At 40.9% G+C, this 16452-nt stretch overlaps 1 protein-coding gene across 9 annotated transcripts in view; it reads right to left on the bottom strand.

Annotated features, from left to right (window-relative positions):
- trit1 (tRNA isopentenyltransferase 1) overlaps positions 1 to 16452 on the bottom strand; it is a 47276-nt gene that overhangs the window by 19724 nt on the left and 11100 nt on the right. For all 9 annotated transcript variants that reach the window (XR_011979299.1, XR_011979300.1, XM_072676032.1 and 6 more), the window contains exons 2-6: positions 10836 to 10976; positions 5864 to 5962; positions 5639 to 5769; positions 2363 to 2505; positions 2167 to 2278 (exon numbers count right to left, since the gene is read on the bottom strand). Coding sequence is in view for 7 of the 9 variants with exons in the window: in XM_072676032.1 (XP_072532133.1) it covers positions 2167 to 2278; positions 2363 to 2505; positions 5639 to 5769; positions 5864 to 5962; positions 10836 to 10976 (626 nt within the window). In the remaining 2 variants the exon portion in view is untranslated. The remainder of the gene's footprint in view (positions 1 to 2166; positions 2279 to 2362; positions 2506 to 5638; positions 5770 to 5863; positions 5963 to 10835; positions 10977 to 16452) is intronic.

Genomic DNA, 16452 nt, shown 5'->3' with positions numbered 1-16452 from the left:
AAAGCCTCTTACAGCTGAAAACACTGCTGTTTCTAGCAACCAGACATTTTCACTGAATTTCACTAGATTTCACTTGTCCAGGGTTGCACAAGTCAGAAAGAGGCACAACTTACCACAACATAAAAAAACTGAAAGGAAACTACCAGGCAGCTGGTGGCAGGTGGGTTATGTTGGTGGGTTTTATGGTGTTGCTAGCTGGTTGCTAGGTGGCTGCTTTGGTATTCCAGGTAGTTGCGGTGGTGTTGCTAAGTGCTTGCTAGATGAGCGTTATAGTGATGAAAGGTGAGCGCTGAGGTTTTTAAGGTAATTGCCATTATGTGGCTTATTGGTTGATATTGGTTGAGTGTTGCTAGGTGGTTCCTAGGCAGTAGCTATGGTATCCCAGGTGGTTGCTTGTGTTGTTAAGTGGTTGCTGTGGTTGTTGGTGTTACTAGAGTATTCACATCATTGAGAAATATATAGGATGCACAACCATTCCATTCATTCATGGGGGAAAAAAAAAATCTGTTGTCATGCAGGAATCACACGTCTGATCAAAAACCTGTACACAAGCCGGAATCTCACAGACCGAACAATCTGGAGTTAGAATGGTGTTGATAACAGTTACGCAATGAAAATCCTGCAGAAATTATAATAATGCTGATCCTTAACTAGGAAACAAAACACAGAGTCCAGTTTCCCCAAAAGTATTTTAGTGTAATGCTTTACTAGTAGAGAGTGTTTTCAAAGTGATGCTGGCTCGACCATTTAAGAAACATCTCAACCCAGTCGAGTACAGAAAGGATTTGTTTGCTATTCCACATACAGCTCATTACTACAACCAATTAAGCAAAGCTCTTTAACTAAACAGGCAGGGCTTCACTGGCCTGGAAGTAATGATGATGTACTCAATGACTCAAATTTACACCTGAATCTTTAACTTGTAGAAGCACAGCTATATTCCTAAAGTTTCAGAGTAAACCAGAATGACCAAGTTCTTTTTTTTAACTACTGTACAAGACAAGTTCAGTGCATATTAAAATATAGACCATTCTGTCAGTTACTCAAAACTGACCTGTCAGAGTGGTTAAATGGAAAGTTCACTCACTTTATTTTACATTTCAGCCCTTCTGAATACTTAGTGGTGCTAATATCTGCTTTAAATTTCCTTAAATCATGTAGATTAGTTAAACAAATTTAGATAAAACCACCCTCAGACCCACAGAACTTATACTCATAAAAACAAATATTACAATCATTGTACACAAACTAAAATGTTCCTTCTTATGACTTTGTCCACATTTATGATCATTAAAAACATCGCACATCTAACTTTTAACTGCCTTTGCACAAGCAAATCACACGACTGCAATCTCTGCAATCATATCTGGCTTATTGTCATACTTGAGCTTAGCTCAAAATCGAAAAAATGAGAAAGATCTACATTTAGAATTGAAGCAGACTTTGATAAAGCCATTTCTTCCCTGATGCCACTGTCACCATTAATCTGACGACTTCATTGGTATCTACAGGATGTGCTGTACAGTTTGAAGACATCTGTAAGCAATTACTCTGAGCCGTGTTGTGTCAATTCAGCAAGCTCGATCAATAGAACTAATGAACAGAAGGCCAGAACAAACTCTAAAAGGTGCTGTACCAAGCAAACAGACTCTGCAAAAGCCAGAAAAAAACCCACATTTCATAACGTTACTTTGTAAATTGTAAATCGGTCCAATTAGGTGCTCCAGCCAATGAGAGAACAGAAGGCACAATTCCTAGTTTTAGACTGGGAATTAGTAATCTGCTGAGTGACCACTGCAGACTCTCAAGAGTCCTGCGGACTACGGCACCATCACTACTGCCACTACTGGGTCATGCTGCTTTAAGGAAATAAGGAAACACAGCTTTAAACACTCCATGCCCTCCTCCCTACCTTTGCCGCAAGTCCCAGCAACAGCCCCAGTCCCAGCAAAACTTGTTAAACACTCCAGAAAACAAGTTCTGCCTGTTAAATCTCTTATTCATGCATTCATCTGACTGTTAAGACCTATTAGGGGTATTTTTAGAAGGTCATGGAGACCACAGTGTTCCTTTGGCACTTTGACAAAAAATGCAGAGGAATGCATCTGTGCTGACTTAAGTGTTTTTGACCTCACCACCTGAATTCCAACCATGCCTGTCAATCACCTGTTCTCCTGGATTTTCTTCTCATTGAAGCGCTGGTGAAAGTCTTTCAGTTCTTCAATCAGCCCAGAAGATAACATCTCATCCACACGCTCGTCCAGCCTCTTATCCAAAACTAACAACGGCAGATTTAGAAGAGGTCATCACCACCATCATCCACATCCACTGGTTGATCTACACAAAGCAGACGGCGTCATACCATCCATGTTGGAATGAAGCCAGAAGATGCAGGGATCAGTGAAGCGCAGGGGACCTCCAAGACCGTCTCCTCCATTCTGCTCGCGTTGATCCTCCAGCAGACGACTGTGCTGGATTCCAGTCTCCTGGTACACCTGAAGGCTCCTGTCAACAAATGAATTAATTATTGAATCAACTATGTACTAGACCAAGCACATACAGGGATTTGTCAGTGCGGTCATGGGCAAATCTTCACCATGTGATGGAGGTTTTCATTAAATGATGAAAAAAAAAATACTATTTCTTATTCAAGGTCTACTATTATCCATCAACAGCATTATACAGGAAGCACTTCTAATCATAAGACCTTGATGATGCAAGAATTCATCTCAAAGCTCAGTTCCAGGATGAATTTTAGACATAAATGTAAATGGAGAATACTGGGGAATTCAGCAGAACAGTGAATTATCTACCAAACGAGATGAGTGACTCACAAGCCAGTCCTTCTAGAAGTTCAAGACCAGCTTTTGCTGGTCTAAGCTGGTCTTTGGTGGTCAAAGTGGTTGTAACGCAGGTCATCCACGCAAAAACACTGCCAGTTTGTTCGTGCTAGTTAATCAGTCTAGACCTACTGGTCAACCAGTTTAAGCCTGCCAGGCTGTTTTTCTTTCTAGCAGGGAAGAGTATGATTAGATTGAACATAGTGTTAAAATGTCATATACTTAAAGAGCTAAACCCTGACTAGAGTGCTAGCAATGTTTATTTAAAAAAATATACCAACCCAGCAGTATACAACATCATACCAGAATAGTATGCCCACCCCTGCTTTGGAATAAACTCTGCCCATTAAATCAGCTCCACTTACCATATATGAGCATTTTGTAGTTCTATAAGTACAGACTGTAGACCAGTTTCTCTGCATACTTTGTTAGCCTACTTTCACTTTGTTCTTCAATGGTCAGGATCCCACAGAACTGACCACCACAGGGCAGGTAGTATTTGGGTAGTGGGTCATTCTCAGCGCTGCAGTGAAACTGACATGGTGGTGGGGAGTTAGTGTGTGTTGCGCTGCTACGAGTGGATCAGACACAAAAGGAAAAGCCAGCAAACAACGTCCTATGGGCAGCATCCTGTGCCCACTGATGAATGACCAGAGGATGACCACCACAAACTGTGTGTCTTTGACTTTACATTTACAAGGTGGACCAACTAGGTAGGAGTGTTTAAAAATTCCAGCAGCACTGCTGTGTCTGACCCACTCGTACCACCAGCACAACACACACCAACACTGCCAGCTCTGTGGCCAGGTGTACTGATCGTTGAAGAAAAGGGTGAAAGGAGGCTAGTAAAGTATGCAGAGAAACAGAGATGGACTGTACGTCTATTTTTCAGACTGTAAAGTGCTCCTATATGGTATGTAGAGATGATATAATGGACAGAGTCCATTCCAATCCAGGGGTGGTTCTGAGATCTGAGATATTCTGAGATCACCTCAAAAACTAATGTCCTAATTATAGGAAATGCTATTTTACAGAAAAACGTGGTTCTAGGTCCTGGTTGGAGATATATGCCTTCAACCACACAACACAGCCTCGAAAGCTTCACATCAGGAAACGATAAAGAAAAAGATCCAGAGAACTCCTGCTCTGTACTTCTGAGGGTTCAGTATCAACAAAATCTCTCGATACTGAACCTTCACAAATATAGAGATGGAGTTCACAAGATGTTTTTCAAGCATGTGATATGACCGACCAAATCTTCAATTTGCACACAGAGACATCTGAGGGCAGCTCCTCAGATGAGACTTTGCACTGCTCTCTGAATTTAACACCCAGCTTGTTGTCATTTTGCCTGTCTATCTACAAGGCGAAGTCACAGCTGAGCAGCTAACGTAGTGTCGGAGACTGTGGTGAGTAAGGAGGCAATTTCAAAAGCAGCAACTCCATTAAACGGTGGGAGTGTGGGTCTGATCATCCCAACTGCAACGGCACAAAGGATGGCATCAATTAGCTGAAAGCGCTGAGCCAGAATCGCAACCCAAAGAAGAGGTGCTAATTGGCCCCTTGATAATGATCAAACACCAATCAAAGCACACCACAGCGAGTGTGTGACACGGCAGACTGGCACACCCTGAGGCACTCTTTCACACAGGTGGAGAGACAGATTTTATCAACTGGTGCCAAAATTAACCACCAAACTGGTTCGAGGCTGGGGAAAAAAAAAAAAAACTGAAAACATCACAGCCACAACCGTTTACTATACCTTCTGTTCGCTTAATAGACCACTGACAAAAACATTCAAAATGAAAAGCTTGAGCCTACTGCTTACTGCTGAGAACCAGAACACCCTTAATGAACGCTTTTACTGAATTCCTGGTTTTTGTTAATTGTGGCGGTCACAGAGGCAAAGCATCCCCAGACTATAACACTACCACCACCATGTTTGACTGTTTAATGCTCTTTTTGTAAAATGTTTTATACCATGTTTAGGTTTCAGGGTAATTTATTTTTGGTGACTGGGAGTAAGCTTTGCTGGTATGCACTTTCTTCACACCATCATACGGTCTCAAAATAATACCGCAGTATACAGTATTACAGAGAGACAGAGACAGAGAGACAGACACTGGTTAGCATTAGGTTAGCTAGCGGCATAACAGTCTGCTTACCACAGAACAAATTCAAGTCTGGCTGACAGCACTTTTAACCAAATGCTACAAAAGGCTTGTCTTTCATTTGGTCTTGCAGCTCTCACATGGATACCGTTTCCCCTCACAGTCTCTTTCTAATGCAGGTCATGCTCACCTCAAACGAACCCTGACCTTATCGGTCATGAGCATGACCTGCATGTTCCTTAGATGTTCATGTGGGTTCTTTTGTGGGTTCCAAGTATTGCAGCAAATGGGCGCTATAGAAAGGGCAACACCTGACCGAGCAGTACTGTACTGTCTACTAGTGTGCTTTAGTCTAGTCAACCATCACAGCAGATCAGCAGCTTCACCAGATTCTTGCAGAAGTGGGTGACACGTACACATATATGACAACAGTTGTAGTCAAAAGTCCAATCACAACTGTGCATAATCACCTCTTCAATGAAGTGTTCCATAGAACAAGCAGCAGCACACACTCCTCTCATTTACAGACACTCCAACACTTCCATCACTTTCATTACTTTGGGGAATGAATGTTTTAACCGGCACAATAACGCAGGAACACATGCTGAGGTTGTACAGCAGGACAGTGTGTGTCACGTTTTTGCGTTAAGTATGTTTCTGGCCAAGGTACTTCCTAGATCACACCACCTTGCAATCTTGCGCGCGTCATGGGGATGCAACATGGATGCCATATCTGGGTCAACCTCCATAAGTCGTCTGTGAAGTTCAGGACCCCCCAGCATCTCGAGCTTGGTCTTCAAGTCTGCACCATTCTCCTGCTGCAGATTAGACAAGTCCACAACTTCACAGCTGCTCTTAGGGAATCTGATAAAACTCATAACCAAAATGTTAAAAATAATTAGAAGCATTTACCCCAGTGTCAACAAGAACCTTCCATAAAATGGATTCAATGTAGTAGTTGGTGCCTCCAACAATGATTGGCAGTTTCTCCTGGCGATGAAGATCCTCTATGTGTTGCATTAAGGACTGAAATTATTTCAAATCATAATACACTGCGCAATAAATAAAACACAACACACAGTATTGTGTTCTGTGTATATACAGGTCAATTTCCCTCATTTTATATAAGACACAGCCAAATTTAGCCAATGAATGAGCATAAAAGATACAATAAAGTGAAAGCAAAAACAGACTAACCTTAAAACGCTAACTTTGATGAGAACCTAGCTAGCTTTTCAGTTAACGTTACTAGTTTTCTAATATTAACTTATGGTAATACTAGGAATTATCTATAATACTGGCCTATTCAAGTCTAAAGGAGTCTAAATACTACGCAAAATGTTATTTCCAAATTACTAATAATATTTACCCCAGAAGAAGAGGTTAAGCTGCTCTATCTGCTGGTTTGAGCTGTGAGGTCACATTTATTTATTCAGCATCAGCATGCTTTGAAATATGGAAAGAAAAAAAAACACAGTGAAGTGCCTAAACAGAAAAATTCTACAGAAGTATATGCCATAATTCCCTCTCATTAAATTGGCCACCGTCACTTTTTAAATAATGTTGGCAGTTAATAAAGTGACAACCAATTGGAGAGCTGTTTTGTCTTGATTTACTAAGACACAACAAGAAAGAAACATCTGATTGGACAGCTGTTCGTTGGGTGTTTTAACCTGTTAACATGTTTTCCCCCTTTTTGTTGTAAAGCCACAACTTGACAAAAAATGAATATGACACTTACTTAACTTAAAATAAGAAATACTTACTTAACTGAAATAAGAGTGCAGTAAAAACAACCTCACAGTAGGATTAACCTCAAAGTAGAATTCTGATTCTACTAAAATGCATCCGGCCCAGCTCTGTCTGTGCTGACAATTACCTCTGTTCCTCCACACATGCTGTGGAGATTATAAAATGAAGAGCAGCAGAGCATCCCTGGAGTAATTAGATATCTGATCTGACAAGGCAAGGCCCATAAGCCGAGTCCCAGAGAGCATAATTGATCTCGCTTTCTTTTTGGGTTGGTAGGATGGCCCTCCCTTTCCACTCATCACTCAAAGTGACGCTAGCCAGTGCAGGCGTTTGTTACCTGATGTAACAGAACTGTCAGTTAGTGTTTTCCTCCAAGTGTTTTAAGCTGTCCAATGGAGTTGCATTAGCAGCAGCTGAAACAGATGCAGCAGTTGGCTGGAGTCATGCGATTCAGAGGAAGTATATGCTGGCCTTCATCCTGTCAGCACTGGTGGTAGTGTGTGATGGGAGAGTCCCAGCTATAAATAAATAAATAAATATATTTTATATATATATATATATATATATATATATATATATATATATATATATATATAAAAAGAAAGAAAGAAAGCAGCTCTTTGTGAATTAGGACACTACCCCAGTTTCCTGTCATATCATGAGCATTGATTACACTGTGTTTCACTCCAGCTACTCTTACAGTGGGAGCGGCAATCTGTGGAGCCAACTACATAGTCAGCCAGTTTTATCTGCGTGTGGCAGAGACTGGGAGGGGTAGTGCCTGTGTGTGTCTATAATACCACACCTCAGAGTGATGCCTCCTCCCAGCTATCAAACACATAGAGAGCTTCTCCCCGATCTATTAATATCCTCAACAATCAGTGCTCACTTCCTACCAAAACACGGCAGCAGCAGGCAGGGAAAAGGAGGACACACAGATACAGTCATATGTAGAAACCAAGTGCGCATGGCAGCAGGACTACAGTCAGGGGCACATTTGAAACCCACTCAGAAATGCCACAGCACTTCATTGTAAAGTGCAAGGAAAATGTCACCTAATCCAGCTACATCCACAGAAACCTTGTCACTAACTTCCAAGCAAAGACCTGTTCTAATTCTTTAATAAATATTGATAATCAAGTATAATACGTATTCTAAAAAAAGTAAGGCCAGTAAAACAGCTTCAGTGTGTCTTGGCACAGACGTCTTTGCACTTTTACGAGAGGGATGGAACAAACATCTTCAAAAATATATTCCCTCAAAAGCTGTTATGACGATTACAGTGAAAATCACTATCCAGCATCTGTCCAAACCTGCCATAGACATTCTTCTGAGTTTAGATCTGTTCACTGCAAAGGCCACAGCATACAATTTACATTCATTTTCATATTCATCAAAGCCTTCAGCGAACCCCCAAGCTCTGTGGATAGGGGCACTGCCACCCTGGAAGAGACCCATCTAGACTCCCATCAGAAGTAACATTACACTATAGGATAAAAGTGATTGGTCAGATTAACTTCACACATTGACCCTTCCTCTATGGGGGCCAATGGACCAAAACCATCCCAGCAAAATCCCTTCACAGTGTAACAGAGCCACCAAACCAAAACCCTCAGAGTAGGCAGGAACAGGCCTGTTACTATATATTGTCCCAGAAATGCAATACCACTGATCTAATCGTATGATCCCATCATTTTAAAGAGTACATCCGCGCCCAAGATCAGCAAGTCTCCGTCCTCTCAGCACATTAGGGGTTGAGTGAGGAGCGAGTATGGCAGAGCCATGTACATGGCTATGGAGCAGAACAGAAAGCAGCCAGGGGGAATAGAACTTCCTCTTTAAAACTCTGTGACTGGAATCATGCAATATTTGAGGAAAAATACTTATTAGCCTTCAGAAACACATCTTCACTCATCTAGTCAACGCTGTGCATATGGAGGCAGTGTTTTTGATGCACTGATCATTACACGCACACACACACACTGCACTCTTTTCCTACAGGATAGGTGGAACTACTGCTGTCGAAGGCAGGGCAGAGCAGACAAAAAAACAGAATAAGCTACGAAAATACTTGTAACGTTCATTTTTATGTAAACAAACACACAAGTAAACACAACGGCCAATACTGAGGTCAGCTAAAATGATCAAGGTCATGTCCATTTATTGTCCGATAAGTCGATAATGGAGTTATTTCAGGCACGTCGCTCTCTTGGTCTACGCCACAAACGCATTAAAAATAAGCTCTGAAAAATATTTTCTCTAGATATCTATAGATAACTGCTTATATCCACAATATCCTTCCGCTTGTGACCAGACTTTTCTCTCTCTCGCTCATCGTCTGATCACACCCTGCATTGTCAGTCTCAGTCTCCTGAGGAACAGCTAATAGCATGTGTTGTGCACTAATGCATAAGCATCACGGTCATCGAATGTGCGTTTCTGACCACAATTTCCAGCTCTATTTACTTAAGTAGATCTAAACACAGAGGCCTCTTTATAGCACATGTTCCTATTAAAACATCAGCTTGTCGAAGAGACAGACAGACATAAATGAATGACACTAGACCTGCTGGGGAGTAGCTTCAGCAGATTTCTACAGCAGCAATGCTCACAATGCTCGTCTACAAGGACAGCCATGCAATATATGATCTTAAATTATTCACACCTAAGAAGGAATAACAGGAGCAAAACATGAACAGTCTCCAGTACAGCACAAGCATCACAATTTGATGTCTTTATGGTAGGAAAACATATGGTTTTATGGTATCCTGGTTTTTAAATGTGCCTCAGAACTAATTTATTCAGTGGTTTAGACTGTTCTCTGGTGCCTACACAGAAGGTATGCTACTTCGGCCAGAGTGAAAAGTGCCCTTTTACAATTCTCTGATGGCCCTAGAGTGGTGGGGCTCCTAAATAATTTGATGAGCTTTGCCCTGATTGGCTGGTGTACAGCAAGACACCGCAACGGCTCACAAACAAGCCACAAAAGATAGCGCTGTCTGGCTTTGTTTTTAGCACTATAACAAGAATATTGAATTATTATGCTATTATTCCTGAGTATTACCACATGGAGCTGCTATCCTGTTGGTGAGGTGTTCACTAGTGTTAGCCCCCCCCCCCCCATAACTAGCAGGGTCCAGTGGTGATGTGCTGCTCTCCTGTGTTACCGAAGCACAATAGTAGTAAAACTGACAGTGTCAGAGAACTGACTACAGTCATCAACAACACTGCAGTCTCCCAAAGTGGCCACTGCGTTGTACTGCAGTTGTTACCGCTGTAACTTTGACTTGGGCTGGCAACGGTTTCACTAGAGGGTTGGGTGTGTGTCAATTTTGGGGACATAAATACGATTCAAGGCGGTTAGGGGTTTTGGAATTGGCCAGTTTTTCAGCTGTTTTGGTTATACTGGATTTTCTTTTTAATAAAGAAACACGGTATTTCACTTTCTTGTACCGGACTCTCATTCATCTATTTACATTTACATTTATGGCATTTAGCTGACGCTCTTATCCAGAGCGACTTACAAGGTTACTCATATTACAGAGGTGGGTCAGTGTAGTGTTAGGAGTCTTGCCCAAGGACTCTTATTGGTGTAGCGCAGCATAGTCACCCAGACCGGGAATCGAACCCCAGCCTCCCACATGGTGTGGTAGCTCAGTGCCAGGTAGTGGTGTTATCTGTTGCGCCACACCAACCTATGCCCAGATCAACACATTTCTTGGCACCCTAAATATATATATATATATATTGAGAATAATAACCCCAACAAATATTCCTGTCTGTCTTGCTTGTAGTTTGGCTGGACTCGAGAAGAAGCTGACTGTGGTTAAAATAGGCCGGGGAAATGCTCTTGTTACTAATTTAAGGAACTATAACTGGTACACAGGAACAGGTGGAAATGGGTTTTAACCAGTACTGGGAGGAAATAAATGTCAACGGATCCTGAAGTCAACATCCATTAATGCACCACAACTAACTGTAAAGCCCTGACATTGAAGCAACTCTACAGTGCAGCATGATACAAAAATGGCAGAATAAACAAAAACAAACAAAACTGCTTACATAACTCATATAGTAACTCCTAGATCTTCTAGTGATAAATGCTACAGGTTTGTTGCAGCACAAAGGATATTTGAGACAAAACTCTGTTCCTGAAGTCCACAACGGTGTAACTGCTGACTAGGGGGTCTACAAAGCTGATCATGTGGTGTGGACACTGCTCCTGCTCCTCCGGTGTCACCTTGTTGGTGATGATGTCCAGCCCTTTATAGACCTGTGGAACAAACAAAACAGAACAGAATGATGTGGTGATGAATTACAGTGTCTAACACGATGCCATTTTCACCCTCTGTTTAATAGGAGCAGGGTTTAAGCTTTGGGTTTCAATTTTATGCATAACAATGCAACATTGTTCTTATGGAGCATTATAAATGACAGAAGCCAGAGCTGACCAGTAAGTCCACTCATTACCCAATTGTGCAAACTCAATAAAAGCTCTTTTGCGTCAAACTGAATGAACATTAGGTGAAGAACGACTCCCTGTTCAGATTAATGATGTACGTGTGTGTGTGTATGTGTGTGTGTGTGGTGCGAAACACTATTACATATAAGCCATCATCACATCTCAGCAGCAAACGGAGGAGCCAGAACAAGCTCACCATATGCTCCTTTCTTGGAATGTGGCAGCTGCCTGCTAGCAGTTTACAAGGAGGCCAACACACGGTCTCCTTACAAAACCTCCTGGAATGTCGAGAGGGCCTTCGGTTTGTGTCTTGTGATTCTTGCGATTATACTAGGTCTCCACTCCCAACCACTCGGTTACCTCGGACCTTGCGTGTCAGCTTCAGCAAGTGAATAAACCTGAATTATTAAGGATTCTCCTCACTGGAGCTTTCTCCACAGGGCACCACTGACAGGCGAATCAAGAGGGGAGTGGAATCAGCAGTAAACTATTGACAGAAGCGCCTGCCTCGCACTCCACCCCACCCCCCCGAAGAAGTATATGTGATAAAAAAAAAAAAAGATGTCTCATCAGTCCTTCCAAGCAGTCAGCGTGCAGAGATGTTACAGCTTCTATAAAACCCTTGCCTTTGCTTTCCCCAGAAACGCTCTGAAGCCTCTATGAAAGCTCAGGCAATAAGAGTCATTTTTATACTTGGTAATAAAAGCAAAACAAGCCATCTCCCGCAGTCTTTAATCACGCTCCCTTCTTCTCTTATAGACTTCTCAAAGGAGCAAATAGGATAATTCTAATATTGATATAACTGTAAAGATCTAACACATAACAGGTGACGATCCAAGGGCAAGACAATGGACAATGACTGCGTCTGAACAGTTAACAGCTGGAAATCTGTTTGAGAACCCTTTTTTATTTCTTGTGTGTGTGTGAGAGAGAGAGAGAGAGAGAGAGAGAGAGAGAGAGAGAGAGAGAGAGAGAGAGCAAACGACAAGCAGACAGATCAATACACCAGCCATGCAGTCTCCATCTCTGTCTCAGAGGGGGAGAGCAACACACTGGGCTACATGTCTGACTCGATCACTGCTCATAAACCCAGCACTGGAGTGAGAAACAGACCCTCATACCACCCTGGGAAAAGGCATTTAAATAGGGCTGCACTGATTTGGACATGGAAATGGGATGCGCTGTAAAGACAATGAATCCTGCAATCATGGTTGGAGATACGGCAAAAATATGAAATTACAATATTTTAGGACAATTTCACAATACACTACATTTGTTGCGCTATTTTGACACGCAGACAAAAAGCATCAACTACTAATCAAACACACTCCCATACTGAGTACAGTGATTTTATTAAAAATCTGCAGCTCGTCAAATTAAACAGCCCTGATTACACTCTCTGCAATGAAACTTGCAGCTGGTCAGTGTTTTTTTTTCTAACAATATCGATAACATTTCCCACATTTCTGATAGAATATCGTCGTACTTCCCACCCCTAGTTTATGATGTGATTAATTCAAATTTGAGTGCGTCATAGACAGGAAAGAGGTAGTGGTTTTAAAGACACACCGCATCTACCGCATCTATTTATATTTATTCTAAAAATTAATACATTTTTTAAAAATTTAAAAGACAATCGTACTTTATAATATTAAATTGAAAATACTTGTAGTAATGCACAATATAACCATAGTAATAACAGTAAAGAGTAATGGTGCCAGTTGCAATTTTGAATTATTGATTGTTTTGGTATTATAAAGAAGACTATTCTCAGCATTATTAGTTTTATTTCAGAAACGACTTATTTTCATAATCATGGCTGACTGGATATGCTATATTCACAGTTCCTGAAAATGGATATTTTGCATTGCAATGAAGAGTTATTTATTAACAGTCTGCAACAATAATGGCAATTTTCTGCAGATCCATTAAGCATTTTGTAGAGATGAACCCATATGGGAATTCTGGGTCAACAGGGATATATTTCATGTACATTCCTGCTGATGTGAAAGTATACTCAAATCAATGTAATGTAATGAATAATTGAATCATTTTACTTCGATGACGATTAATGAACAATCATATAAGATACTAGAGTTGCTCAGTTGGCTCTGTGTTTGCGTTCTTCGTGTCGCAGACTGGACGGGACGGAGTCACACGACTATGTTATGTTTTTAAGTGTACAGAACACAAACACACACCGTGGGGAAAGTTTTAACAGAATTTAAATAAATAAATAAATAAATAAATAAATAAGAAACACTAAAACAACCACCATGGGCAAGATTACACTAATTACATTAGGATTATTGTCGATGAACTGCCTGGCACTAATAAAGGTTTAAGTATAAAATGTAGCATTTGGGACTAAATTTACATATTAGCATTACTGAGCAATAGAACCCATTTCCGCAGGGTGACAAACGCAACATTATTTATTTGATTTACTTTTTGATAAATATTTCTGTCTGTCATTTTAACTTTTCATATATGATAGGTGGTATTAACTTTTTTTTTACTAATACTGTTATTATATAGTAGAATTAATTAAATAAAAAGATATTAGCACAAAAGCTCAGAATCACCCAAACATTAATAAATACATTGTCAAATATCCATTTGAAATATACAAACAACCTTAGCAGAATTAGCCGATGTTGCTAACATCTAATGCAAGTATCTGCTGACGCAGAGATCATTGTGAATCACTTGCATTTTCTTCTTTTCAAAAAGAGCATCACAAAACAACAAAAACAAACAAAATAACTCATTATAACTCATTAGCCATAACTCCGAAGTCATTTTTACTGCAAATCTGTGTAATTTTGTCATTAATGTATGAAGTATGTATCAATTTTTACAGTAAAAGTGTAGTATATGTGCACATGCCTTATTGAAATGCTTAATTACAAAGAGGAGTTTGACTATCCATATATTTCAATGACCACTTCCATCCCTGTTCCCTCATCTTTTCATGTTTCAGTATTTTTATCTTTTTCTCCTCACACTGCAACAACGACTGAAAAATCTACCATGCAACCCAGATTTGAACAGCGCTGAAGCTCATCTATCAAGCCCTTGTAACTAGCCCTGCGCGCACTGCCCACATCGTCTGCCCTTTAATAGAGCCCTATCTGGACCCACTCAGCCGGTAGGTTGGGGCTCTGTTTACATTATCTAGGATCAATAGTGTTTTATGGAGTTTTATAGTGTTTATGGGGAACGCAGGGGTTAGATGTGAACATGGTGTATGAAAACCCTGCTCTGCTCCAGGACTGAGGCACAGCAGGCCAACACTGCCTGACCTGAGGTGACACATTATTGAGGCATTATTGCTAATATGGGTGAACGTTAACCCTGGAAGTAATCGCGAATGAGAGCAGGTCCTGAACCAGATCTCTGAATCCAGTCTCGCCTGGTACAGATTTCATGCATGTTCACGTGGCAGAGTCGTCAGTGTGACCACGGCATAAAGAGTTCACATTTGGCCAGTTTAACGCTCAGCCATGCTCGTGAACATGAGTAGGGATGAAAGAGGTCACTGAAATTTATGGATTGTCAAACTCGTCTTTGTACTGTGTTGCATAATTAAGCATTTCAATAAGGCATGTGCACATCTGCTATACTTTTACTGTAAAAATTGATACATACTTCATACTTTAATGACAAAATTAATTTGGTGAGTTAAACCCACCAAAGCATTTAAGTATTTTAAGTTGTTCAATGCATTAATAGTAAGTGACTTGTATAGTAATAGTAATGTGACTTGGGGCGACAAATGCCCAGGTGCAGTTTTACAAGACTGTTATTTAGCCTCAGAATAAAACATTTTGATTTTCTTCATATGGTACAGGTACGATAAACTCTTGAGCGGGATACATTAATGGTAGACCCTCTGCATTATTATTTACACTCAGTTGCTTGGAAATATTTCAAGCAAAATGGCGGAAAATTACAGTACAACTTTAAGTTGTTCTGCAAGTCCACGTCGTGTGTAAATCCACACATACGTAAAATCTAAAAAGATTAGTTACTCAGGTGTGAATCACTTCTTATGCCAGCTGCTTTTCTGCATGCAATGAACAAATGGGAAACTCTTGTTGCTGAGACACTTGAATACTGTTCAGTTAAAAAGGAGTAGGAATTAAAATCCTCATCCTTACCAACACAAGAGAGAGACAGGCATTAGTATAAGTGTGTGTGTGTGTGTGTGTGTGTGGTAGAGCTAGACAAAAAAAAGCCATGTGAATGCCTAGCCTGGTCATGTGGCTCTTATTTGGGGCCACGCTCCTCAAGCGCTGCCTGCATTAGTGGGTTTTGTTCTCAACGCCCACTCCCCCCTCCAGCAGGGTCTGTACCAGCTTCCCCACACTGCCGCACCCTCAGCAGCCTCCCATCTTTTCCTCCACCTCTTTTTCAGAACTTTTATTGCCTCCCTCACTTCCTCTGTGTCCATTTCTCCACCGGATGCCTCACACATGCCGTTTGTCCTCTTGACACACAGACACACACACACACACCATCCTGTGCCAGATCAGTATTGTCACCCGTCCCTGACTCATTTCTTTTCCCATCGCTGATAGCTGTTAGCCGAGCGTCTCACTCCATCACTGCTATTCTGAAGCTTCTACTGTTGATTCTCCTGAGCTTTCATGGCTCTCATGTCTTCTTTGGTTGGCAAATATGTGAGTGGGTGTGTTTAAGCAAGTGCATGTATGTCTGGGTGCGTGTTTGTGGGCACCAAAGCATCTAAACAAAACACTTCATTAATAAGCTCAACGGGTCCACAGAGAATAGTTTTTTTTTTAAAAAGGAAGAGTGAAGTGCTGCTAGGCTTTATCTGCTTTACATTGAGAAAATAAACAAAAAACAACAACAACAATCACAGAGTCTTAGTGCAGTAATGAAACTATTGATTATGAGGTGTGTTTAGGATCATCATTCTGCTGTAGAAGGCATCCTCTTTCCATCTTCAGCTTTTTTATTATATACAGATAGTGTCATGTTTGCTTCCAGAATCTGTAGGTATTTAATCAAATCCATTCTACTTTCTACCAATGAAATGTTCCCTGCGCCACTGGCTGCAACACAAATTCAAAGCATGACCAATTCATCCCTGAGCTTAACAGTTGGCGAGATGTTCGTTTCATAAAATTCTTCCTCCTTTTTTCTGCAAACATACCATTGATCATTGGGGCCAACAGGTTTTATTTTGACTTTAGAAGTCCTCAAGAATTGCTTCCAAAACACATCAGGAACGTGTAGATGTTCCTTTGAAAACATCAGA

This window comes from Salminus brasiliensis, chromosome 3, assembly GCF_030463535.1.
Source record: "Salminus brasiliensis chromosome 3, fSalBra1.hap2, whole genome shotgun sequence".
Lineage (NCBI taxonomy): Eukaryota > Metazoa > Chordata > Actinopteri > Characiformes > Bryconidae > Salminus > Salminus brasiliensis.
This window is presented reverse-complemented; position numbering and strand designations above follow the sequence as displayed.